The sequence below is a fragment of the Epinephelus moara genome, chromosome 16, assembly GCF_006386435.1.
Source record: "Epinephelus moara isolate mb chromosome 16, YSFRI_EMoa_1.0, whole genome shotgun sequence".
NCBI lineage: Eukaryota > Metazoa > Chordata > Actinopteri > Perciformes > Serranidae > Epinephelus > Epinephelus moara.
Window position 1 is genome coordinate 38,499,284 of NC_065521.1, and position 25,498 is coordinate 38,524,781.

Sequence of the window (25,498 nt, forward strand, 5' to 3'; positions counted from 1 at the left end):
ACTTTTGGGGTCCAGGTTGAAAAATACAGAAGTCACCTTTAAATGCTCTGAGGTGGGGGGCGGCAAGGCGATTTTATGGTTGAAGTTCACACATTTAAATGTCCTATTGTGTAAGGCTCTACTGTGATCTGCACTGCATCCATTTGTAAATTTTAACCTAAAAATATCTGTTCTTTTAGATCTTAAAGTGCCAAGTCAAAGACAACACTTGCTTTCCCCTCTTACAGACACAGACTGGAAGTCATTGGCATTAACCTTTGTAGGTTAGGTCATACACCTTGAAAACGGTTGAGGTTACTTGTGGGATGCCAGTGCATCTGGCTGTTGAGAGATTTCACTCTTGTCATGGTGTGAATGGGTCTTAAACTGCCTGGGAGGAGTTGACAGGACAGCAATGTAAATGTTGAGTTAAACTTATGCCTGACCATGTTGGAGAGAAAATGTGTTAATTACTGTGAACAGTCCACACTGGAAAGAGTGACCAGGAGGGGGAAAACAATACTGTTTATACAGGGATAAATGCTCTTCTTTTCAGACAGTCTCTCCTGGAAAGGATTCATAGTGTTGCACTTGGTTGTACACACAAAATGAAAGAAATATAAAAGCTGGAGGGAAAAGTTCACACTGCCTCTTTTCATTTCCACATGACTGGATAATAACTGAGTGAAGTGGAAGTGATGATTGGGTTCAGAAATGTACAAAAAAGTCACACAAGTTATGATGAAGCACACTGACAACTCTAGTGTGTCTCCTTTGTTGAGTTACAAGGGCCAGTTTGACACTGATGGCCTCTTTCACACTTCAAACCACCAGTTAAAGGTACAGTGTGTCGAATTTAGGGGCACGTTTTGGCAGAAATAGTCCATAATATTCATAACCATGTTTTCATTAACGTCTATGTCCATCACCTGACACAAAAATATGTTTATGTTACTTTAGAATGTTGGTTTATAACAAACTACAAATCAAGCACTAGCTCTAGATCGGGCCACTCGCGTTTTTGCATCAGACACTGTAGATCTCATTGGCAAAGTTTCAGTTTCGCAACCTCACACGAGATGCTGCTAAATCCTTCAGGCTGGACCTTTAAGATACCATTCACACCTTAATTTTTGATTCTACAATCACACGACTAAGAATCAGTAGAAATAGTCAACCTCTAAATTTAGAGACTGAGAGGTGAAAATAAACGGTAGCTTCATAGTCTTGACTACAGTGCACTTCCTTAGCTCTCAATAACGACACACCACAGAGAGATTTATATGTAAAGACTTGGTGTAATGTATTGGAATGTATTTTACAGAATTACAAAGAAGTACAAAGTGACAGGAAAATCACATAACTCATTTAAAATCTTATGTCTCAGAACACTGTTAACAACATTCAGAGCACATTTATGATCCAGAGTCTGAGCTGAGATTGTCTGTACACAGATCTCAACATGGAGGCGGCTCAGCTGGCGGCTAACAGTGCTCACAGCGTGAACAGCACTGACAAAGCTAATAGTGTTAAACTAAAGGGGAAGCATTAAGAGGTAACCCCTGTATGAGCAGGGATGGGAATCAAGAACTGGTTTTAAATTGTTTGAGATATCACATATCCATGCTTATCAGTTCCTTTTATTGATGCCATTTTCTGATAGTTGAGCGTTGTGAAATAATGACGTCAAACTCATGTCTTTACTACTGGAAAGAAACGTGCCAAAAGGAGTCATGATGGTGAGGAAGAAACGGTCCAAGAGCTTCATTTCACCAAGACAGATGACAACAGTGCTGCTTGTAATGATCATCTCAAGTTTGGGTGGAAACACCAGTAATGTGCTGAAACAGCTGTCTGAGCAACAGGGGTTTAAATTCCAATACTGTCATATATTTGAAACTACACACGAGTGCCATGGCCTCCCTGAAGGCAGCACCCTTTTAGAGGGTAAATATCCTGTTGAAAGAACATTAGCACCAGGCAGCTACACTGTGGCCAGACTCTAAGGTAAGAAAATAGTTGCCTTGATGCTAAGAACCTGTGCTGGCTTACTTCTTTCCCACACAGAAAACTGATCAGAAATCAATAGGGGAATTGATAAAGAACAGACTCGGACTACAACAAACACAGGAGGAGTATGATTTCATTCTTTGCACAGGACGCCCTTCCTCCATTATATTGTTACATAGCCTATAGTGGTTTGCTGCTATTAAAAATGTCCTGAGTGTCATATACAGTGACTTTAATGTGCGTATGTTCTTTGTGTGAGGCAATTATTGGTACAGCGGTTGAGAAAATGTTCATCACTGTTCACTGTTGCATTAAAATTTAGGCCATGGCCAGAGCAGAGGAGTGTTCTTGATGTAGTCCTGGAAGCCTGGGTCAGACCCCCACTTCTTCATGGCCTGCTTCTCCAGGATGGGGATACCGCTGACGTAACGCAGCAGGAACCAGACGAAGAGAGGCGATGCCACACTCAGATACTGGGAACCCTCCATCACTGATGAGGCAGAGAGCCAGAGGCCAGACCATTGCAGGATCTCTCCAAAATAGTTCGGATGTCTGCTGTAAGCCCACAGCCCACTCTGGATGAATTTCCCCTGGAGGCACAAGAGCAAATTGGACAGTATAGTTACACTGAGTGAATGATGCATTAAGGGTTGCACAGCATGAGGCCTGCTAACTTACAGCATTATCTGGGTCACGCTTGAAAAGCCATTTCTGCTGGTCAGCAATAGCCTCAGCAGCGAAGCCAAGGCCCCAAATAGTCCAGCCAATGTAGTCCCTCGTTCCCAGAGGCACATCTCGCTTCTCACTGTTCAGCATGAGGGTGGGCAGGAGGGTCATAAATACCCATACGGCTGGGAGAAAGAGGAAAAAATGAATCATATTTAACCAACCTTGCCTTAATACCACCATGAACTAAATGCATTCAATTTACAGTAACCAACAGCTTCTACAGTACCTGGAATAAATGCATACTAAGCTAGGCACCTGACAGTGATTTATACATGCAACCCTCCCTTCACTTGGGTGCTGAGTTGGTCAAGGACTACAGCAATGAGAAGAGGGTGTTCACATCTCTGCAAAGTACCTTGAATACTCCAATATACAAAGAAAGTCCCTGGGCTGTCTCTGACATTGTTGAACCTGCGATCATGACCGTCCTTCAAGATCCGCATGAAGAGGAATGTACCCAGCCTGCGGAGAGAACATGGTTAACGTCCACTCACATTAACCACAGGCATTATTCATTAACCTGACTCTAAGGTTTCACATCCATTAGTTCCTTCCCTGACCTCGCCAAGGACCCTCCATAACTCAAACTCTGCAGGTTTCAATGGAAGAGGATAAAATCAGCATTCCTCTGTTGGAGTTTTATTTAACTGTGCAGCAGGGAATGTCACCTGGTGTTGAACAACGGGGGTCAACGCTGCCTTAACTTACCTGAGTCCCCATGCTGTCACCAACCCAGTCTGCACCTTCTGACGGACATGACTGGCTCCTCCCCAGATACGACTCAGGTGGGCAAGTAGTATAAAAGTGCCCGATCCTGGGAGAGAAAAAAAGACAGAGTGAGTGGGTGTGTTGAGACATGGGCACAGCGGATGGCTCTACCTGTTGCACAGTAAGGCGTGTTCAATAAATCTTTTACCCAGGATACTGCAGACGATTGGTTCCAAAGTTCAAGGGTAAAATATCCAGGAGCATAGCACACGGGGACAACCAGGAGAGGACGAGTCAAAGAGAAGTGTCAAAGTGATTCATTTGGGAAATTGTGAAAGAAATCAGTCATTTGTGTCGACAGGTAAGCTGCACTGTTCTACATGTAACGAATGATTTGGTAGTTGTCTAACTTTAAGCCTGAAGGCACCCCTGACTTTGTCATTGCTCGTATACTCAACTTTTTAGGCTCAGAACTTGTCACAAGTGTCAATCACCTTATTAAACTCAGTTTAATTTCATTTCTCAGTTTAATCTCTTACTTCTGAGTAATGTTTAGTTTATTTTTTCAAGGAAATAGCCATAAAAGAAACTCAATTATCAAAAAAAAAAAAAAAAGTTGCCGGTAACTTTTCTGTTGACCGGCTGACAAACTGTTTCCGCTCTAGAGGGCATAATATCACAGTATTTTTAGGCGATACAATAAAGTTAAAAAAAAAAAAAAAATTATAAAAACTTTTTTTTTTAAAGTGCTGCTTTATTAACGTTAAATTATGTATTTTTATAATAAAATAAATCAGAGTGGAACCACTGGTGCTTTTATTTTGAAGCACCTGGCTCATCTCAGGACAGAATTTGTCGTGTACTTGAAGCTCCGGTCAACAGTTAAGTATTAGCAGTTAGCGTAACGTTAAATCATTGCAGCAATACCGTTAAATATGAGGATTTATTCACTGTGAGCATGAACCTAGGTAACAACTCTCCAGTTCATATATTAATAATACTTCTGAGTTGCACTGGTGCTCCATGGTTGCAAAAATGCGATTTAATGGTTGCTGTTCGGAGCCCTGCAAAGTCAAAAGCACTCGCCTCGCCTGCTCACACTATCAGAGTGTGTGTAGCATATCATGTTTGTGCCGGTGGCTTAATTTACAATTTATACTCCATGCTCAGGATCTATTTTATACATCCCAAGTGGAACAAGCTGCAGTACATTGATTATCATTGGTATATAGCCCACCCCTGTTGTAAATCATGTTCAGGCAGTTTGAACTAGAGGTGAAATATTTTTTACAAATGCAAAAGTGAGACTTAGTAGCAGCAGTTACTTGTAGGGAGACTGTCTGTGTGCATTGATGATTGGGGCCCCTGTGTGGTTTGAAAAGAGGGCCCCAGGATCCCTCTGTACGCCCCTGCTGACACAGGACCATTATGTTAAGCTGATTGGAGCTTCTTAAGATGAAGGAGGAGCTCTCTGCTGTTTCACAACAAAGCTTTAGATAACAGGTTTTATAATGATGACAGTTCAATGTGTGAGTGCACAGCAAAAACATTTTTTTCCAAATTAAATTACAACTCATATCTGATTTATGGTTTAGTGAAGGCTGTTTGATCTCGTTTAAATGTGTTTCGCTGTTCTATCAAACTGAGTTAACGCCAATTCAGTTGCTCTGCAAAACAAGTCAGGCTGCAAAACCAGTCGGCACATGGCCTTCAGTCAGCACTCACAAAGGGAAATGATCACCAGTGTTGTTCATTACCTGCCAGATCATAAAACTTCTCGGTCCTGAAGGCAGCAGCCAGGGCCCAGCCGGCCCACTGGATGCCCAGGTCGGTGACGGCACATTTGGCCAGCGTGCTCCCCATGATCATGTCCTGCAGGTCGGCGAGCAGCGCGGGGATCTGATAGTTTGTCATAGAGCCACTCCTCCGACAAAAACACATACATAAACACTACGGTTAAAGTTCACCGCTGCCATTCTACTAGTGGGAGTGGCCTGTTCGCAGGGAACTCTGGGTAGTGTAGTTATTGGAGGATTAGTGTGGTTCCACCTCTACAGCTGTTGCAGGAAGCCTCCACAGGTCACACAGGGGCAGAGGTTTAATTTTCTTCTACTTAATACTTCTACTCAGTAATGGAGGAGGTATTCACAGCCTTTATTAAATATTAATATACTTTATAACACTCTGTAAAAAAAAAAAAAAAAACTCCATTACAAGTTAAAGTCCTTCATTGAAAATTAAATTGAATAAAAGTTTTAAACTCAACAGCAAAAAACAGCCCCTGTGAATGTTTTAGTATTGAATATAATATTATTAGATTATTCTCACTGAAGCACTGGTGTGTTAAATGCATTAGCAAAAGCTTGTGAGGTGGTGATAAGGTAATGTATGTATCATGTAATGTATAATTTTCTGAGATTATAACATGTTCGTGTGGAAAATCTTAATCTAAAAAATAACAATAACCAGTGTTGGGTAGTAACTAGTTACATTTAATGGAGTTACGTAATTATAATCACTTTACTACTGACTACTGAGAAATTTTTTTAAAAAACTACACAAAAAAAGATATTTTTGGCAGATAAATAGACGAGGAAAGGTTGTGTCAGGGGGGTCCATATTTATTTTGTAACACTGGGTGGTATGTGGACTGTAAATAAACTGGGTTTATTACTTATTCATTTAATTGGGTGGTAAATAGGTGGGAATAGTTGTATATTAGTTGTAAATAGATTTGGGAATTTGTTGAAATAATATGTGTGTTAAAAGAAGAAATGTAAAAAAGGGGTAGATACATTTAAATTTTACTTCTACCTCCTCCTTTTTGAACACTGTTATCTTTGTCTTGTGTTGTTTTTTAGTTTTTATTTTGGTTTAAAATAAAGTAATTCATTCATTCAAATGTAATTTAACTACATTCACCAGTCAAAATGTTGGTGATTTCAAAAGGCTGATATCCAAATATATTCTTTTTGGTAAAAAGCCCGTAGACTACAAAAGCATTCTGTTGCTTTGCATCTTTTCCACAACTAAACATTTGTTTGAAAAGTAATCAAATGTTATCAGTTACATTACTTTGATGAAGTCATTAAAATAGTTACATTACCTTTTTCCTTTTTTACAAGGTAATTAGCAATTTGTAGCCCATTACATTTCAAAAGTAACCTTCCAAACACTGACAGTAACTAATGCTGTAAAATAAATGTCAAAAGAACAATATCTCCCTTTCAATTGTAGTGTAGTTGCAGTATAAAGTTGTATAAAATAAAAATACTTAAGTGCAAGTACCTCAAATTTGTAAATGAAATGTAATGAATGTATGTTTTAGAGGGAAACATTTTACAGCTATAGCTAGTTAGACAACTTTATAAATGTAATTTTACGAACAAAACATATCAGGAGCTACAATATATGAACTTTAGAACAGATTCAACCACACAGCAGTGTAGACAGAAGTCAACTGAGCTTCAACTCCACCAGCTACAACAATAAAATGCTGCTATAAAAGGGTGCTGGAGCCTATCCCAGCTGACACTGGGCCAGAGGTGGGATACACCCTGGACAGGTCACCAGACTATCACAGGGCTGACACATAGAGACAGACAACCATTCACACTCACATTCACACCTACAGACAATTTAGAGTCACCAATTAACCTGCATGTCTTTGGACTGTGGGAGGAAGCCGGAGTACCTGGAGAAAACCCACGCTGACACATATTTGAAGAAATGATTAAAAGCAAATCAACATTGAATATGTAGCCTAAAACTAAACTCTGACAGGAGCCATTCTGCTGCATAAAAACTTCCTGGAAAATCAACTTTTTACTTGAGTTTGAATGCAGGAGTTTTACCTGTAATGCAGTATTTTTTATAGCGTGGTGCATTATCACTTGAGTAAATGTTCCGAATACATTTTCCATCACTGCTGAGAGGCAACATGAGGACTTCTTTTTTACTACTTTGCTCACTGAGGTGAACATAAAGAGGATATTGAGATGTGCTTCACTTTCCCTGTTTTTGCCACCTCATCTAATATCATTACATTTAAATACTATTATAAATACTCCTATGAAAAAGTCAAGTCATGAGTTACAACAGAACAGAGACAGGCTGAAAGGTGAGAAAACAGATTAACAACTATTTGAATTAAATAAATACCTATCTATCTATCTATCTATCTATCTATCTATCTATCTATCTATCTATCTATCTGACATGGTGCAGGCGTGTTGTACATTAAATATTAACATTTCCTCTCTGTTTCCCTTCATCATCAGGAATAAACACAGTCGAAACAAAACATGGCCGAGAGCGCGAGTCCAAAGGGCAGCTCTGGTGACTTTGCTAAAAAAGTCCAAAGACAGCTGAGCAGAAGCAAAGAAAAGGTAACAGTGTGCAAGTTCTTGTTTCCCAGATAACAAGAGAGAGAACTTATTTAAGTAGCTGTTGCTCTGAGGTATTTTCTTTTTTCTGCAGGTGCTACAAAAGCTGGGGAAGACAGTGGAGAGCAAAGACGACCAGTTTGAACATTTTCTCCAGCAGTTTAATGACCAGCAGGTAATCATCTCGCCGCTGTGGGAGAAAATAATACATATGGAGTTACTTTAATGTGTGTGTGAGGCTGTTCAACCCAAAATCAAAAGTGCATATTTTTTCTCTTATCTGTAGAACTGCTTATCAGCCTACATTTTTTCTGTGTGAGTTGCTGAGTGTTGGAGATATCGGCTGTAGAGATGTCTGCCTTCTCTCTAATATAATGGAACTAGATGGCACTCAGCTTGTGGTGCTTAAAAGGCCAAAAAAATGTATTTAAAAAACTCAACAGCAATGTCTCTTTCCAGAAATCATGACCTGGTTACTCAAGATAATCCACAGACCTTGCTGTGAGCAGTTTCATGTAGGAACTATTTTCTTTCTAGTGAACTACATCCATGAACCGTACCACGACGTAGAAGGAAACATACATCTACTCAAGGACTGCCCATTCTTCCAATGGCCTAAAATTCTTATGCCCTGTTAGTCAGAAAAATGCCCTTGTGGACCAACAGCCATTATCCCATTGTTCCGAAGTCCCATTATTCTGAAACACACACTACCTGCAGTAAGACAACCCAATCTTGAGTTTATAGCTATTGCTAATTTTCAGCTCTTTTACATGTAGACCTAAAATGTTATTTAAAATATACAGTTTAAACCACAATACACTGCAAACATGGAAGGCACAATAAAATACATAAACCACAATCCACATACTACAACATACACACACATATATACACATACCACAGTACATATACCACAACACAAACATCACAACATATCCCACAATACATCTTCTACAATAGACATACCACTATACACATACCACAGTACATATGAGGTATACGTACACCAATACACTTACACTAATACCCCTTAAAAGTTTGAACGCATTTAGCTAAGAGTGGGTACAGGTCTGGTGTGCTTTTAGCCAGCACTTGACCTTTGTTGTAGAGGGTTTTGAATGAAACTAGCTTTAGGGATTGAGTGCTTTCAGAGAAATGGAACTTTGGAGAAGAGGGGATTTGTTTTTGGGATAATAGGCTGTTGTAGAAATGGGTTTTTGGTCCAATGGCACTTTTTTCAGACAAATGGCGCGTTGGAATTTTGGGCCATTGGAACAATGGCATGGCACCAATCTACACAATAATGAAATGCTCATGCTTGTGAGACTACTGAGCTAGCTAACATTACAGCTCAGCCAAAGAGGACGCCACTAATGTTTACATCTTGTGCTATCATGACAACGAATCTCTTGGCCATGAGTAGATGCACACTTCCTTCTGTGCAACGATAGAGTTGGACCGTGTAGTTTGGTAGAAATAAAATAGCACCTACATGAAACTGCTCACAACAAAGCCTGTGGATTATCTTTAGGAACCAGGTCATGGTTTCTGTAAAGAGACATTGCTGTTGAGGTTTTCAGATGTATTTCTTGGCACTTTGAGCACAACACGCTGAGTGCCATCTACTTCCATTATACACAAGAGAAGGCAGACATCTCTACGGCTGATATCTCCAACACTCTGCAACTCACACCAAAATAATCTAGACTGATAAACAGCACTACAGGTAAGAGGAACAATGTGTATTTCTGATTTGGGCATGAACTGTCCCTTTAAACCTAAACATTTCCACTGCTGTCTCGACTGTGCAGGCAAACACTGGGATAATTTATTGACTTTACTCAGAGATCAAACATCATTGAAGTCATAAATCTAAAAGACAAACAATCATGCAAACCTTTTGTCTATTTGCAGACTGATGGGAACCGGATATACAAGGATATGAGGAACTACATCAATGCAGTGAGAGGTGAAAATGTGTTATATACTTCAGAGCTGTAGATTTGTGTCCTCTGCAGGCCTCATACAGACAATTCTGTTTGTTACAGACATGCGTGAAGCTTCAAGGCGCCTTTCCCAGTCTCTGTATGATGCTTATGAAACTGACTGGGCTGGAGAGGAAGATTTAGGAGCCATTGTAGAGGTCTGTATGAACATCAGTGATAACATCAAACCCAGAGCAGCTCCTGATCTACCACTGCACATTTGTGTTTTACAAGTGCAAAAGCAGCAGGATTGCCAGGGGAACAAAACGCATTCTCTCTCCTTCTCTTCATACATAATTAATGCAATATTTATGCTGCGCCTTTTAATAAGGGAGAGGACCTCCTGTGGAATGACTTGGAGGTGAAGCTATTAGACCAGGCCGTACGCACCATGGAGTCCTACGTGAGCCAATTCCCAGATGTCAGGGTAAGACAAGAGGAAGAAGGTAAACAGAAGCCAGACAGACAAAAAAAGGCCTGAGAGTAAACACACAAAATCCCAGAAACACACACAAGCAGCTCACACATGCACACACACATATTATATCTGGGTCTTCTCAATCTGCAGGAGAAAGTAGCCAAGAGGGGAAGAAAACTGGTGGACTACGACTCTTCCCTTCACCACCTGGAGGCACTGCAGACTGCTAAGAAGAGGGATGATGTCAAGATAAACAAGGTTACTAATGATGACATGCACATCTCTTTTATACTAATGTATTTCAACCTTTATTTGCTCAATAAATAAATCTTGAGATGAATTTACTCTGCAGGCAGAAGAGGAGATGAATGCTGCCAAAAGTGTCTATGAAGGCATCAACACTGAGTTAAAAGAGGAGCTGCCTGTGCTCTATGAAAGGTCTGAATATTTCCTATTATCATATGAGATGTGAGGGTGCACATGTTTTTAACATTCTGATATTTCTTCTTCCTTCTTAGCCGTATTGGATGCTTTGTGACAGTCTTCTCAGCTGTGTCAAGTTTACGAGACATCTTCTACAAGGAAATGAGTACGGTATGTTTTTCTGAAATAAGTTGGCACACAATATTCATTCTTATAAAATAGTTGGGGTTTTTTTACCAGTCCTTTTTTCTTTCAGCTCAACCTTGATCTACAGAACGTGATAAAAGAGCTGCAGGCTCAGCATCCGGACAAAGTGTTTGCTCTGAAGGGAATGCAACGGTATGTTTTTCTTCTTATCTTCAGACATTATGCTTTAATAGTCGGCAGTTTGGGGGGAATAGTTTACCTTAAAATGGTATCGTCTACTCATGACAGTTGAAGCTCTGCTAAACTTTATGCAGGTCACACTGTAAATTAGCTGCAAGTCTCTTCTTCTAATTCCAAACTGACAGTGGGCTTGGGCGGTATCTGTTTTGTCACACCTTCATACCTTCCTGATAGTTTATGGGGATATACGGTTTCTAAAGATAATTACTGAGTGGCAACCTCTTGGGCTGAAAAATGAAGCCAAGGAGGAAGTGCCAAAAACTGCAGCTCTTTGAACGGCCACTTGAGGCTATCCTCACAGACCCCCCATGGTAAAATGCGCAACTTTACAGCAGAAATAAAGATGTTTACAGCCTGGTACTGGTCTCTGTTGCTAATTTACCCCCTCATGCAACTGTTCAGGGGGTGAATTTTTATATGACTCACCTGTTTGTGTTTTATTAAGGTTTAAAGTTATGTATATCTGAGGACGGGGGCTTTGAGTGACAGGCTGTTTGCTGGTGGTGTCCTTTGCTCCTCAGTCAGAGCTCCACCCTCTCATCCAGGTCATTGTCTAGGCTACTGCTTAGACAAGTCTTGCTGGGTTTCTTATGGGCTACAGAATGATGACTAGATAGGAAATAAGCGCTCTTCTTGCTGGAGGACCCAATGGGACTTGTTGCCACAGATTCCGACACATCAGTGGGCTGTACAGAGATGATGTCTTGAATAAAATTATGTGGCTAATAAACTGCTTTTGTAGTTGGAAGAAGCCATGTCAAGACAAAGTTATATGTAGCAATACTCTTAAACAGGGACAGAGGCCTGTAACGTTATCCCCACCACTCGCAATCGCCATCTTTCTCAGCTCAGTTGCCTGTTTCGCTAGTAGAGACTGACCTCTGGTGGTGTGTGCTGTGTATTACATTGCCTCAATGCAGCATCTCTGTGTCAGTTTAATAGAGAGAGGAGCATCTATATTTCTTACAGTATTAGAAAGAACTTACCTTCAGGATTTGGCAGTCTTGGAACCCAATGGCTTTCGGTCTGACGACAATAAAGCCTCTGGGGGCAAGGGTCAATATCAGCCAGTGGATAACCAGGGCAAGACTTCCTCTTCCCTGCGCCACTCATTGAAGCTAATCTCTAAAAAAAACCCCCATCTGCATACGAATGCAGATACTTTTAAAAAAAGCTAATATAAAGCCAGCTTTCATCATAACCGACTGGTTCCGAGATTGCATTTCAGCCAGTGTGTCTCGCCTCTCCACATTGACTGTTTACCTACCAGAAACTAGAACCAATATTAAAATCTTGTCCCATTGCCTACAGAAACTGTGTATAGATATTATAGTATACCTTGATACTGCCCAGGCCTAGTTTACAGGGTTGTTTTTTGCAGCCACAAAAATCTTCTTTGCCATTATTCCATGTTTTATTGCCAAAAAGTTTCACTTTGGGTCCAAAGCTGTAATATTTACTATATTACTTGTTATATTTTCATGCTGATGATGCCTTGGATGCTATACATCCCACAGACAAAGTGCTCTCCAATGAACCTTTATTTTATGATGAAAACGTCTCCATTTGAGGATAGGAGCAAAATATTAATTTTCCTTGCTTTTTGTCTGGTTATTCTTGCAAAAATATTCCAGGTATGGCTCCCTCAAGAGACGAACTCTGATGTCCCCTAAGGCCTGGAAATCCAGCTTCTCTGATTTCCACAAGAGCTACAGTCCTAGACCGAGCCAGAGGTTTAGCTTCAGGTCCCCGGACAAACCTCGCCACAGCACTCTGTCCAGAGAGAGCAGCATCCTTGCAGTCACCCCACAGCCACCTCTTCCGGAGGACCCCGTCTCTGAGTCCAGGGACCTGGATGCAGGATTGAGCCACAGTGAGACCCCCAGTTCTCCTGCACAAGAAGACGCTGCAGCTGGAAACGAGCTGAACTCAGGAGAAGGCAGCAACCAGGTGGAAGAGGAGAAAGGCAGGAAAGAAGAGGAGTCTGAGCCTAAGCCTCCTGCAGAATCTGAGAATAAAGGAAACGGTGAGAAAGCTCCACCGAGTGACAGCAGCTCTGAACTGAACAACTCCTGTGATTCCGTGAGCTTGGAGATTCAGCTGTCTGCAGCAGATGACGGCCCGCTGCACATTGAAGAGGACGACCTCGACACTCCTAAACCAAACGGGCTGGAGAATGGTGAAGTTTCTGGGTTGAAGTCTGACACCAAGGACCTGAGCATTCCTTACAAGGTCTGTCATTTGATTAGCTGAGGAATTTGTGATGCACACCTCCTCTATGTGTACACTATTGTTCCTATTTAACTTGACTTGTCTTTGTGTCCCATCTAGGATGCTCCTGCAGAAACACAGGCATCTCCGGACTCAAAAAGCACAGATGTTTAGCATATTAAAACACTAGGTTTGTATGTTTTTCATGAAAAATCTGTCACATATGATCAATACTCTTATTCCCTTCTGTCTTGTTTCTGTATTTGACTGAGCTTTTTATAAATCTGTGTCTGCCATGTGTTGATTTAACCAGAGAAGCACAGGAGAGATTGACATCAACAGCTGCACAAGAGAAAAAATGTGGAGACAGCCGCACTGAAGTGTCCATGTGTGGGGGGAATGAATGATGGACTGTGCATTGACATGTTGGAGTTAGTTTTCTTATTTATCTTTTATTGAAATCAGTGCAGAGTATGGGTAAAGTCATATTTTTGTAACAGCCGTAAGTATCCCTTTAAAAGTATAGATACATGACAGGAGGACCAGACTTAATCCCACAGATTTTATTATATTCTGCATCAAACATTTTAAAATCAGAGTAGTTTTTTATATGTGTATGAACATAATGAAATGCGCTGACAGGTTTACATTGTAAGAAAACTTTCTTACTGACTGCAGTATGGTCACCGTGTGCAGATGTACTGTGCTGTGAACTTCATTTCACATTTCAGTTTGAATTAAATGTAAGTATGTTTGATCTTTTTCATGCACAAAACATGAACATGTTAATTACTGTAGACATACACTGATGATAAACACCTTGTAATTACGAACAATGATCATATTTTGTATTGCGTTTATGCTAATTTGTTGAATATGCATACGTAGACATACAGAAACGATCATGAAATGTGTACACAATAAATCCCTCTGTCTTGTTTAATTTAATTTTAAATAAGGTGTCAACAGCTGTGGTTTCTTCTCTGCCAGTGGAGGTTATAAAATGACAGGGACAAAAACAGTGAGCTCTCACTTGGCCCAGATTTCCAAGCTGACTTCACTGTGAACTCAACATGACCTACATTAATGGAGAAGCGGAGAGATATGACTTCCTGCTTTTAAAGTCATTAATCTAAAATGTTTGAAAAAGTAATTGGGACCAAATGTCTAAATAAAACATAGTTGAATTCCAGAGTTTAAATGTTGGGAATAGTCTGGCTATGAGGGGTCAGCCTTTACCGGAATATGTAGTTAGATTATAGAAATGTGCTTTATTTATTATAAGAAAAAGACATTATGTGAACTTCCTGAGATGTGTTGTGGTCAGCTGAACCCAGTGTCTCTCACTTCCTGAACTGGAACAAGGATTTTTATAGTTTATAGGTGCTTCTGAAATATGATCTCAAATGTGGCACTGATACCTCCTGTCCACCAAATGAGCACCGGTTCTTGAACCGATGACGTTCAGGATTCTTGGAACCTCGGTGCTATTGAGCAAACCATCCTGCATTTCAGCCAGTTTTAAGCTTAATCATTGTCATCAAGCTGAGCCAGAAGGCAAAGCTTTCGATTTATTGGTCCATCTATGTCCCAATCCTCACCTATGGTCATGAGCTCTGGGTAGTGACTGAAAGAATGAGATCGCGGAAACAAGCGGTTTCCATCGTAGGGTGGTCTGGGCTCAGCCTTGGAGATAGAGGAAGGAGCTCGGACATCCAGAGTAGAGCCACTGCTCCTTCGAGTCGAAAGGGGTCAGTTGAGGTGGTTCGGGCATCTGATCAGGATGCCTCCTAGGCGCTCCCATTTGAGGTATTCCGGCCCCGGGGCAGACCCAGAACACGCTGGAGGGATTACATATCTCATCTGGTCTGGGAAAGCCTCAGGGTCCCCCAGGAGGAGCAGGAAAGTGCTGCTGGGGAGAGGGACATCTGGAGTGCTTTGCTTAGCTGCTGACCCTGCGACCTGGCCCCGGATAAGTGGATGAAAATGGATGGATGGATTGTAATCAAGGATGTGTCATCAACGGATGGCGTTACATAATGCACAACATGAGTAAAGATTAGTGGCAAGATGGCTGACTGCAGTGACTACCTGCAAACTCTTTCTTTCCAACCTGTAGAATATGACACTGATGACATCACAGTTTGCTCTTTGGGTCAAGGAAAACGTGCATTTTTTTGTTTCCAACTTAGAGCCAACTCTTTGGGTTCCTTGCCAATTTATTTATTGGTGGAAATTCTCGAATGGTTCAAACTTAGGTATGGGACCCCTAAAGGAACCCGTTCCATGTTAAAGGGGTATGAATGTGTTACGAAGCTGATCAAGAGGAAACACAGAATACATACGTTTTTCAATGACAGCATTCAAGCTAATGTTTTGCAGGTTTAAACAGTTTTGGACTTCTTTAAATCCTTTTTTTTAAACTGCAAAGTCATCTGGATGATTATTCTCCCAATGACATGAACTCTGGAGCTGCCTCTCTGTCAGCCTGAGAGACAGACTACTTGTGTAACAGAGAGTGGGTGGACTTGGAAATATTTTGTTGTTGTTGTTTATAAAAAACTAGAAGGAAGGAGAGCTGATTTGTGTGTTTTGACTGGACAATAAATCAATGCATCATCTTAACATGTCCGGCTGAATATGACTGTCTTTAAAAATGAGTACTCTCCTTGATAAATACTTGATGACAACAGTTTACTCATCTTTAAGGAGTATCCCTCTACCTGTGTAAACACCTCTAGTGTCTCCCGTGACTCTGTCAGGAAGCTTTGTGTCAACTTTGAGAAAATAACCCCGATGATGTCACCTCAGCTTTGGCTTTGGGTTTGAAAAACATAGTCGCGTCCCATGCAGGAAGGATGTCGGGTGTGCCCCAAAATCTGACCGGCACAGCGCTGGTTTGGGCTGGTCTAATGTGGAAAACAAAACACCAAATGCCCACACAGCCCTGTTAACAACAAACGCATATTTCATGTGGCTCATTGTGTCTGAATCCAAAAAGAAAAGCTACCACACTGTCTCTGCTAACACTTACAGTAAAAGCTGTGACAATATGAAAACTGGCACGGCCGAATGGAGTGCAGCAAATGAAAGATGCTACCAAGTTGCCTTAAATAGGACTGGTATGCTTCACCCATGCTGGGAACTAAAAGTCAGTATAAATCAGCCTCTGCTGCACAGATTTTGACTATTCATTTTGGGATCTGTCACTTTTAAGCCCTCCAAATATTTGTACAACACTAAATCGCTGGAATACAGGTAACCCTTAATTTTTTAGTCCAAATTATTACCTGAAAAATGAATAGGCAAATGTATTCTTACTGTAGAACAGTCAAAATGAGGAAATGATTCTTTTTTAAATTATTTTATAAATAATTTAATTATTTATTTTATTCTATTTTGTTCATTATTATTTTTCTGAATATATTCTATTTTTTTCTATTGCATTTTCATTTATTCATTTAATAATTTAAATACTTACTCATTGTTATCGTGTTTTTTTAAAACAATTCTGTGACATTTTACAGACCTAACCATTAACTTACAAATCAATTAATTTACAATTAAAATAATTAATGTGTATCCCTACTATAGAATGGACTTTCAAAAATTACAAAATTATCTAAATTATTACTATTTTATAATTTATTTATTGTCTTGTTAATTACTATTTTCCTAAATATATTTAACTCTTTCTGTTTTTTAAAATTTCATTTTTAATTATTTAATTATTTTTGTATTTGTTCATCATCATGTTATATTTTACTGTTTTAATATTTTACAGACCAAAGCATTACGTGAAAAATCAACTTAAAGGCAAATTAATTTGTAATGAAAATAATTAAACAAAATAACAAAAGTAATTTGATAATAATAATTTGATTAATTAATTTAATTGACTCAGTTGTTTTCTTGTTTTTTGGTATTTTTATGATTACATTTATCTATTTCTCTTTTTTATTATTTGGTTTTTCCTTCGATTTTTATTTTTTTCTACATTCTTTTTTTATTTTTATATTTCTAATCATCCTGTGGAGGTATTGTTATTTTTTTGTAATTATTTTTTAAGTTGCTCTTATGTTTTCTTGTATAGTTAGCATAATTATTTTTTAAGTTGCTCTTATGTTTTCTTGTATAGTTAGCATCTGTCTTCCTTAAAACAAATTAAAAAAACATTAAAAAAAAAAAAAAAAAAAAAAAATATATATATATATATATACACATATAAAACATCAAATCTTCCTTAAAATATTAAATGTATATCTAGATTGCTAGCTGGCACATCCTCCTTGTGTCACATATTTAACCTCCGTAGTGACACACGCTGCTGATAGACGATCTTTGACACGGACACGGGGGAGGAAAGGGAGGGGCGGAAATCGAGAGCGCGAGCTGCGTGACTCACGAGTGTCGGTGGGAGAAAAGTATCGCTGCTTGTATTTCACAGACGCAGAGTTTCAGACTCCTCAGCAGACTCACACACAGATTACGTTTCAAACTTAGCGAGTTTCACTGTTACCGAGTGTGCGTTAGTTTCCTCCACGTTTAACGTCCCGTTAACGGTTGAACGGTCGGATTTAACCGGTCAGTTCGGTTTAAGAGTCTCCGCTGCGCCCAGGTAAGACATCAGCCAACAGCTGTGATGAACAATGACTGATTGTTGAGTGTCTGAGAGTCGTGAAGTCTTCACCTGGAAATGTCGTTTACACGGAGCTGTTCGCCTCGGAGTGACTTCTTCTTCTTTGGGTCATTTAATGTAACTTAACGAGGACGAAGAAGAAGTTTGGTTGTTCATTTTAAATGTTAGGCTGACACAAAGAAAGGCAGAGTGTCGGTAACAATGGTGGAAAAGGTGTTGACCTTTATTTCCACGTGAGTTACATTAACAATAAGAGCTGCGGAAATGTCATCATGGTTGTTTGTTTGTTTGTTTCCTGCAGGTAACCAGTAAGCTAACAAACCAACCATGAACAGTAAGTTCACCTGCTTATTTTTTGCATTGCAAATGTCTTTCTTACTTTTTTAGGCCCTGCCATGACACATTTCATTATTGCTGATATTTTACTAAAAGAATTGTATTTAGAAAAGTTAAGTTTTTAGGTACTTGTGACTTTACCATTGTTTTTTATCATAATGCTGCTTTATACTTCCATTTGACTACATTAGTGCTGCAGTGATAAGATGATTAGTCGACTAGTTTATAGAAATAAAATTAATCTGCAACTGTTTTCATAAAGGATTCATTGTAATTAGGTAATTTTGAGTAAAAATGTTAAATATTTGATGCTTCCAAGTTCTCAAATGCAATAATTTGCTGTTAAGAACCACTTACGTCATAGTAAAGTATTTCTGATTCTGTAAACTACTCATTATGGGAGTTTGGATTGTTGGTTGAAGAATACAAGACATTTAATGAAGTGAACTCGTGCTCTAGGATATTGAAATGGCAATTGTTGAAAAGGTTAGTTGTCTAATTGCCCATAGAGCTTCAACAATTAGTTGTATAACTGATCAACAGAAGAATAAAAGCTAACTATTTTGATAAACGTAAGTAATTTTGTCATAAAAAGGATAGAAAATGCTGTTTTCAGCCTCAGAGATGGAGATTTTTTTTTTGCTTTTCTGTTTTATATTATAATAAACTAATATCTTTGGGTTTTGGACTGACAAAACACGACATTTAAAGACACCCCCTTTGAATCAGAGAAACTAGATTGGCCAGTTTTCACTTTTTTCTGACATTTGAAAGACCGAATAATTGGTTAATCGAAAAAATAATCGTCAGTTGCAGCCCTTGACTACATTTATCTGAAAGATTTGCTACTAGTTACTTTGCAGATCAGCTTTTACACACAAAATAGTTTGTCATCTTATAAATTATGGCTTAAGGTCATAGATTTTAAGATCTAACAGTTTGGTTTGTTGTTAAAACTAGCTTTACTTCCACCAGATATAACAATAACCTGTGTCATTAACTTCAATCCAATAATATACTGTAACTAATCAAACAATGCTCTAACTGGGGCCATTCTGCCGTCGTATGAGTACTTTTACTTTTGATACTTTTAAGTATTTTTTGCTGATCAGGACTGCGACTGAATTTTTTTTCATTAGCAGTTAATCTGCAGATTATTTTCCAGAGCTGTGGGGTCACATGACTCGGACTTGAGTCAGACAAATCAAAAAAGACTTGCAGCTTGACTTGGACAATTACACCAATGACTCGTGACTTCAAAATACTTGATACCTTAGCCCAGGGACCAAAGATTTAAGTATGTTAAGGTCGGCAATGTTGTACACATCAAAGTATCTCTCCAGAACGCTGTGGTCCTACCCTGGAAATCCAGAGTTCTCGCGAGAGCACAATTTGAATTTGCTCAGTGAGTCACTCTGGCAATCAGTAATGATGCTCATTACCCCTGCCCTTGTAGCCGAGCTGCACCAATCACATTGGTGTATCTGATATAGGCGGGCCAGAGGCGAGCTAAACAGATGACGACAGCGCTGCGATGACAAAGTCCGGAATCAGTCAGTAAACATTGCAAGATGGCTACGGATGAACACGAGTTGTTTGAAATGGCTTTGGCCGCTACAATGAACGAGTTAGACTTGGCTTTTTCTCTAAAAGAGGAACAGAAGACGGCGCTCGAATCTTTCCTTTGCAAGAAGGACGTTTTTACTGTTTTGCCGACCAGATACGGCAAGAGTCTAATCTACCAGTTAGCTCCGCTGGTAGCTAAGCGTAAACGTCACGTAGCTAAGCGTATACGTCACGGCTTGGTGCCGCCCCTCGAGTTGGGCCATTTGCATTACTCATAGCCAGACCCTAAATCTTTCTAGATTTGGGTCTGGATTTCCAGGCTACTGTGGTCCAGAAACTCAATTTAAATTGCACTTCCACTGTGTCACCATTGTAGCTTTCCAATGAGCGCTCCGCTGCGAATGTATCACGTTATCTCTAGATCAGCCAAGTCGGCCACAGTGTGCTGAGTGCACTTGAACATTGTAATCCAGCCTTGAACTGTGGTGTCTTTTTGGAGACTCTGTAAAAAAAATCCATACGGATAAAATGGTGCACGTCTTCTGTGATTATTTTACAGTTTTTCTGATAAAAAACAAGAGCTGAAAAATGTTAAACTTTGGGTTAGAGGCTGGACTTGTCAATGTCACCAGCCGTCTAATCACAGTGGAGAAGGGGCGGGACAAACACCACCAAGACCAGACGTCATAGAGGACAAATACAAGTGCTCAACAGCAATTACTGGGAAAAAGAACTGCTTTGGTGAACACTTATTAAAGTAGCTCCAAGGATGATCCAACCAATGAGAATTTGGTCGGACAAGAGCATATCGACCAACCAACTGACAAAGAGGTGACAGCCCAGTGGCACAGAGCACTTTATCTCTGTGTTCCAATACCCATACATATCATATAGTATGTCAGAAAAAGATTTAGTATATATACACACATTGCAAAGTAACAACAGCAGGGTTGACCTTCATCTCTGGAGAACTCTGTGAGTGGCGTTTGTTTTATCTCCAAGGTAACGGATAAAAAAGCAAGAGGGTCAAAGTTGAGTGCGTAACATTATGAGGAAGTAGTACGTCCTGATTGTGTGCATACTGCATGCTACAGTATGTACTTTGTAAGGGCAGCTGCAAAATATTTTATAAAGGACAAAAAACGCCAGGGCTGAGCAGACACGTTACACAGCGCCGCACAGTTTACATCAGTGTGCAGAACAAACAAAAGGAGACACAACCCTGAGGCGATGACAGTGATAGCTTATATGATACAACAGCCCTTCCCTCCCAACCCCCACCCATCCTCTGCTCCTATTTTTTTGTTCCTTTAAGTATTCCACACAATGTCTAGAATTTAACATGCAGAGCAGCAACATAAATGGACTCAGATTTTACTATTTGTTTGAAAGATATTTGCACATCCAACTGTCTCAGATGCAGGTGCGTTGGAAAATATCACCTGAGTCTTTGAACGGAATGGGTTTTTTTTCTGTTTGTTTTGTTCCCTTGTTCTTTCATCTGTGGGATGTGTGACTTATGGTGCACAGGCTGGTGTCAGTTAGTGGAAAACAAACCCACAGCTGATTAATTCCCCCACACCTGTGCACACCTGTAAAATGAGTGGAGCAGTTTCTATTTAAGCTCAATGTTGGAAATAATGGTGTTGAACACTCCTGACGAAGGTCCAGGAGGACAGAAACGTTAGCGTTACTAGTAAATTGTGCAGCTGAGCAACAGCAGTGTGCAGGGTTTTCTGTTCCTAGACTCAAGTTTTACTTTTTTTTTAATGTTAAGGGCTGAATTGAAACGCATTGAGAGCTGAGACAAAAAAGGTCCCCAGGTCTTACAATTTTTTTTCTCAACCACTGGCAGAGAAGCACAGCATCTCTTATTTTAGTGAGGACATTAAATCTCAAAGCCACTGGCCAGATGTTGAGTTTTTTTTAAAGTGGGGTTGTATGAGGTACTTATCCATAGATAGTATATTACCTACAGTCAGCACGACCTCAGTTTGGAGAAGCAGGCTGGAGTCCAACTCGGAACCTAAGCAATGCACTGCTGTGGAGGGGTCGGCAATAAAATGTATTTTAGCCACCTAAAAAAATCAGTTTCAGATACACAATATTGAGAGTATTTTCACTGCTTCACCTTAATGTCGGACTGATTTCCAACAGGAAAATGAAGCCATGATATTGTGCCCTTCAATGCCAGACTTTATTGAGAAAAACAGTGATTTAACATCACTGAACACAGGAGCTGCTGGTCTACTGCTGCCTCCAACAGTTATTTTGTTTGTGTTATTGTGTGACTTAAGTGTTTGGTGATTCACTACAGTTACACAATCACACAAATAGACTAAGTGATTGCAGCAGTGGTAGACCAGCAGCTCCTGGGTTCAGCGAGCTAAAATTGCTGTTTATGTCCATGGAGTCTGGTGGCTTTGATGAGAGCATAGATAATAAAAATCTTTATTTACAAAGTGCTTTACATGTCAGTAACTGAAACAGACAAGACATGAAAACGACAACTTTTAAAAGAACTGATAAAAACACTTCAGTATAGAAAAACCAAGGAAATAAAAGGCTAAATGAACTTATAACTCAAGTAAAATCAGAAAAGGCTCTCCGATAAAAACATGTCGTAAGAAGAGACTTAAAAGAGATCACTGTCCCGGCCGACCTGATTTCCTCGGGCAGACTGGGACGCTCTGTCCCCTTTAGTTTTCAGCTTGGCCTCTGGAACAGGCAAAAGACTCTGCCCAAGACCTCAAAGTACGTCCTGGTGTGTACAGCACTAAAAGGTTGGAGATATAGCTGGGATAGAGACATAAAAGTAATCAGTAAAATCTATTCTAAAACACACTGGGAGGCAGTGTAAAGAGGCTAAACTGGAGTGATGTGATCACATTGGTTCTGGTTAGATTGGCAACTGAGGCCAGCAACAGCTTTCCCATTGGAACAGGCTGTCTGAGGAAACGGTAAAGAAGTAAAACTACTCTCCATACAGTGTACACTTTAACTGATTTTCATTTTTTTAGGTGGCGAAAACTGTTTTTGTTGCTGACCCCTCTCCAGTAGTACAGTGCTTAGCTTCCGAGTCGGACCCCAGTCTGCCTCCCCAAACTGGGGGTGTGCTGATCTACTGTAGGTAAAACACTGACTATGGAGAAGTGCCCCAGAAACCCCACTTCAAAAAATCTGAACTCTCCCTTTAAGGACTTGGGACATGACTCAGGACTTGCCTGCCCTGACTTGAGACAAGAGTTTTTCTTAGTTAATCATGTGGTCGTAAAACAATATGCCAAAGGTGACATCATTAAATGTTTTGTTTTGTTCAAACAGTTCAAACCTCAAAATATTCAATTTAGAGTATTTTATGACAAATAAAGGCAGGAAATTCTCACATTTAAGAACCTTGAACAAAGTATGTTTGGTATTATTGCTTAGAAAATGACTCAAACAGTAACCAGTTGATTTTCTGTCCACTGTTTAATTGACCCTTCTGCTGATGATACTTTTGTACCTCCTCTTCTGTGAAATTCCAAATGCAGGACTTGTAATGGAGTGTTCTGTAATGTGTTCTTGCTGCGTTCACTAAATTAAAAGCTCTAAGTACTTCAACCAGCGGTGTGTTCTGTGATTAAGCCGTTGCATCACACAGGATTCTGAAATAAATAAGAGGTTGACAGGTTAGTTTCAGCCTTGGCTCTTAATAATCAGATTACTGTGTCACAACACTTAATATTCCCTCCTCAGCCAGCAGCTATGCAGTTACACAACTCGCTCCTAGCAGACTGTGGGCTGAAGATAGAGCCCTGTGACACTTTTAACACTGTTTTTTATCTTCCAGTTTCAGATATGTCTCCTGCGACAACACTCTCCACATATATAAACACAAATGTGACAGAGGGTGAGTACACTGTGTGTTTTCTCTTGTGAATGTACTCACTTGGCTTCAAATCTGTGAGCTGCAGCCAACAAGTATCCTGATATCATAACCTTCCAGTTTGTGCTGTTTTATCAACACATGTCACGCTTGTGTTTTGTGCAGCATCAGATATGGGGCCTTTAACACAGCTTCCCACGCAAGCAGACACCACCATGATTCAGGGTAACTCCTACACTTTTTTTTTTTGGTTGTTGTTTTTATGTTTTCTATTACTGGCACACAATCCAGTCTCCTGCTGGACCCACACAACTGTGAGACATGGCGCAATTTACTTCCTGTCCCGCACAGCAGAACAATCCATGACCTTTTTACCTCGTCTTTTACCAGCTACCAGTGGTAAAAAATACTTTTTCCTCTCCCTCAGTGGTAACAACAGCAGCAGCCCCCGCCGGTACAGACTCCGCCGTCGTAGCAGGTAACTGTTGGCACTTTACCCTGCGCTTTTTTTCATCATCATGCCTCAATACTCCATTTAAAAAAATATTTTCCCCTCATTTTTCCAGTGGTTGTTGTTCTCATCCTGCTGACGATAGCTGTTTTGGGCTTCCTGCTGTACCGGTATCTCTGCCACAACAAAGGGGACTACAGGACGACAGGGGAGCCGGCTCCGGGGGAGGACCCTGAGGAGGAGTACAATAACCAGGCTGCGAGTGAAAAGAAGGAATACTTCATATGAAGGAGGGAGAAGACTTAACAGGGAGTCAGAGAAGAAAGAAAAGAAGGACTCTACTTTATGCATCTGTGTTTTGAAGAAAGGTAGCTGCTTTCTGCACACGGGGCAGAAAAATGTTCAAGATTTTTGTTGTTAAAAACGCAGATGCGCACAAGCAATGCCAAAGATAAGATTATTATAAAGAGAGTGAAAATTGATGGAAGAGAACAGATGACAGGCAACAGGTGTGTGTTCAGATGAGCAGAGCTAGGCGTGAAACAGGTGGTGGGGTTTTAGTATGTCACAGTTACATGATCAGTAAATACTCAGCAACAATCAAAATGTAAGACGAGCTCGTCTGCTGTACTATTTATCAGCCATGTTTCAGTTTTTCTCTCTAGTATCTGTGGTTTCATTCAGCCATACTGTATGTTCCCCCTAGACACAGACGTGTTGCGGGGCAGTTACTTTTATATTGCTTTTAAAGTTAAAGTTTTTCTATGCAGCTCTTTTATAAGCTAGTTTAAAACAATGTCCTCGTTTGAGTACAGGACAGCCTGAACTTTATTTGTTGTATTTGATTGTGTTGTATCTGGTTTTGTTTTTGTATAATTCCTTGTGCCAGACATGGTTACTGATGACTTCCCTATTTGAGATAAATAAGGAAGGCAATAAAACTTGTTTTTGGGCTAGTGCCATTATACAGTGTGATTGCCTGCAGTGATTTGACTGTATTTCGAAACGGGCATAAGCCAACAATCTGACTTTGAAGTGATGATCAGTGCACTAAGAGCTCAAATGTTGGAGAGCATACAGAAGATTTCACTGAGTTTGTTACATACGCCTAACGGCATTTATTTTCACCTCCTATAAACCAGCACAAAATCCAACTGTTATTAAGTTTATGTTGACTTTTTGTTGACAGTGTTTGAGAGTCAACTGCCTGACAAAATATTAGAAACCTTTCAGCATAATTCATTCACAGCAGCAGAAGGCAAGGTAGATGTTGCTTTTTTAAAGCAGCAGCGTGTAGGATTTAGTGACATCTAGTGGTGAGGATTACCAATCGCAGCCAGCTGTAACTTCTCGCACATGCTAATCATGAACTCTGTTAGGACTCCTTCAGTGTTCATTGT

At 40.0% G+C, this 25,498-nt stretch overlaps 2 protein-coding genes across 2 annotated transcripts; one reads left to right on the forward strand and one right to left on the reverse strand.

Annotated features, from left to right (window-relative positions):
* Positions 1-1,602: 1,602 nt before the first annotated feature.
* Positions 1,603-5,430, reverse strand: si:ch211-210c8.6 (uncharacterized). The gene is made up of 5 exons (XM_050065298.1): positions 5,184-5,430; positions 3,427-3,532; positions 3,074-3,180; positions 2,668-2,840; positions 1,603-2,579 (listed from the first exon to the last, which is right to left on the reverse strand). Exons 1-5 carry the CDS (start codon positions 5,365-5,367, stop codon positions 2,301-2,303), a joined length of 849 nt encoding a protein of 282 aa, XP_049921255.1. The 5' UTR covers positions 5,368-5,430; the 3' UTR covers positions 1,603-2,300.
* bin2a (bridging integrator 2a) lies at positions 3,539-13,846 on the forward strand. Its single transcript, XM_050065297.1, has 13 exons — positions 3,539-3,787; positions 7,707-7,814; positions 7,906-7,986; positions 9,729-9,783; positions 9,863-9,957; positions 10,131-10,226; positions 10,368-10,475; positions 10,570-10,655; positions 10,736-10,811; positions 10,897-10,979; positions 12,662-13,259; positions 13,359-13,428; positions 13,552-13,846. Exons 2-12 carry the CDS (start codon positions 7,731-7,733, stop codon positions 13,410-13,412), a joined length of 1,416 nt encoding a protein of 471 aa, XP_049921254.1. The 5' UTR covers positions 3,539-3,787; positions 7,707-7,730; the 3' UTR covers positions 13,413-13,428; positions 13,552-13,846.
* The last annotated feature ends 11,652 nt before the right edge of the window (positions 13,847-25,498 follow it).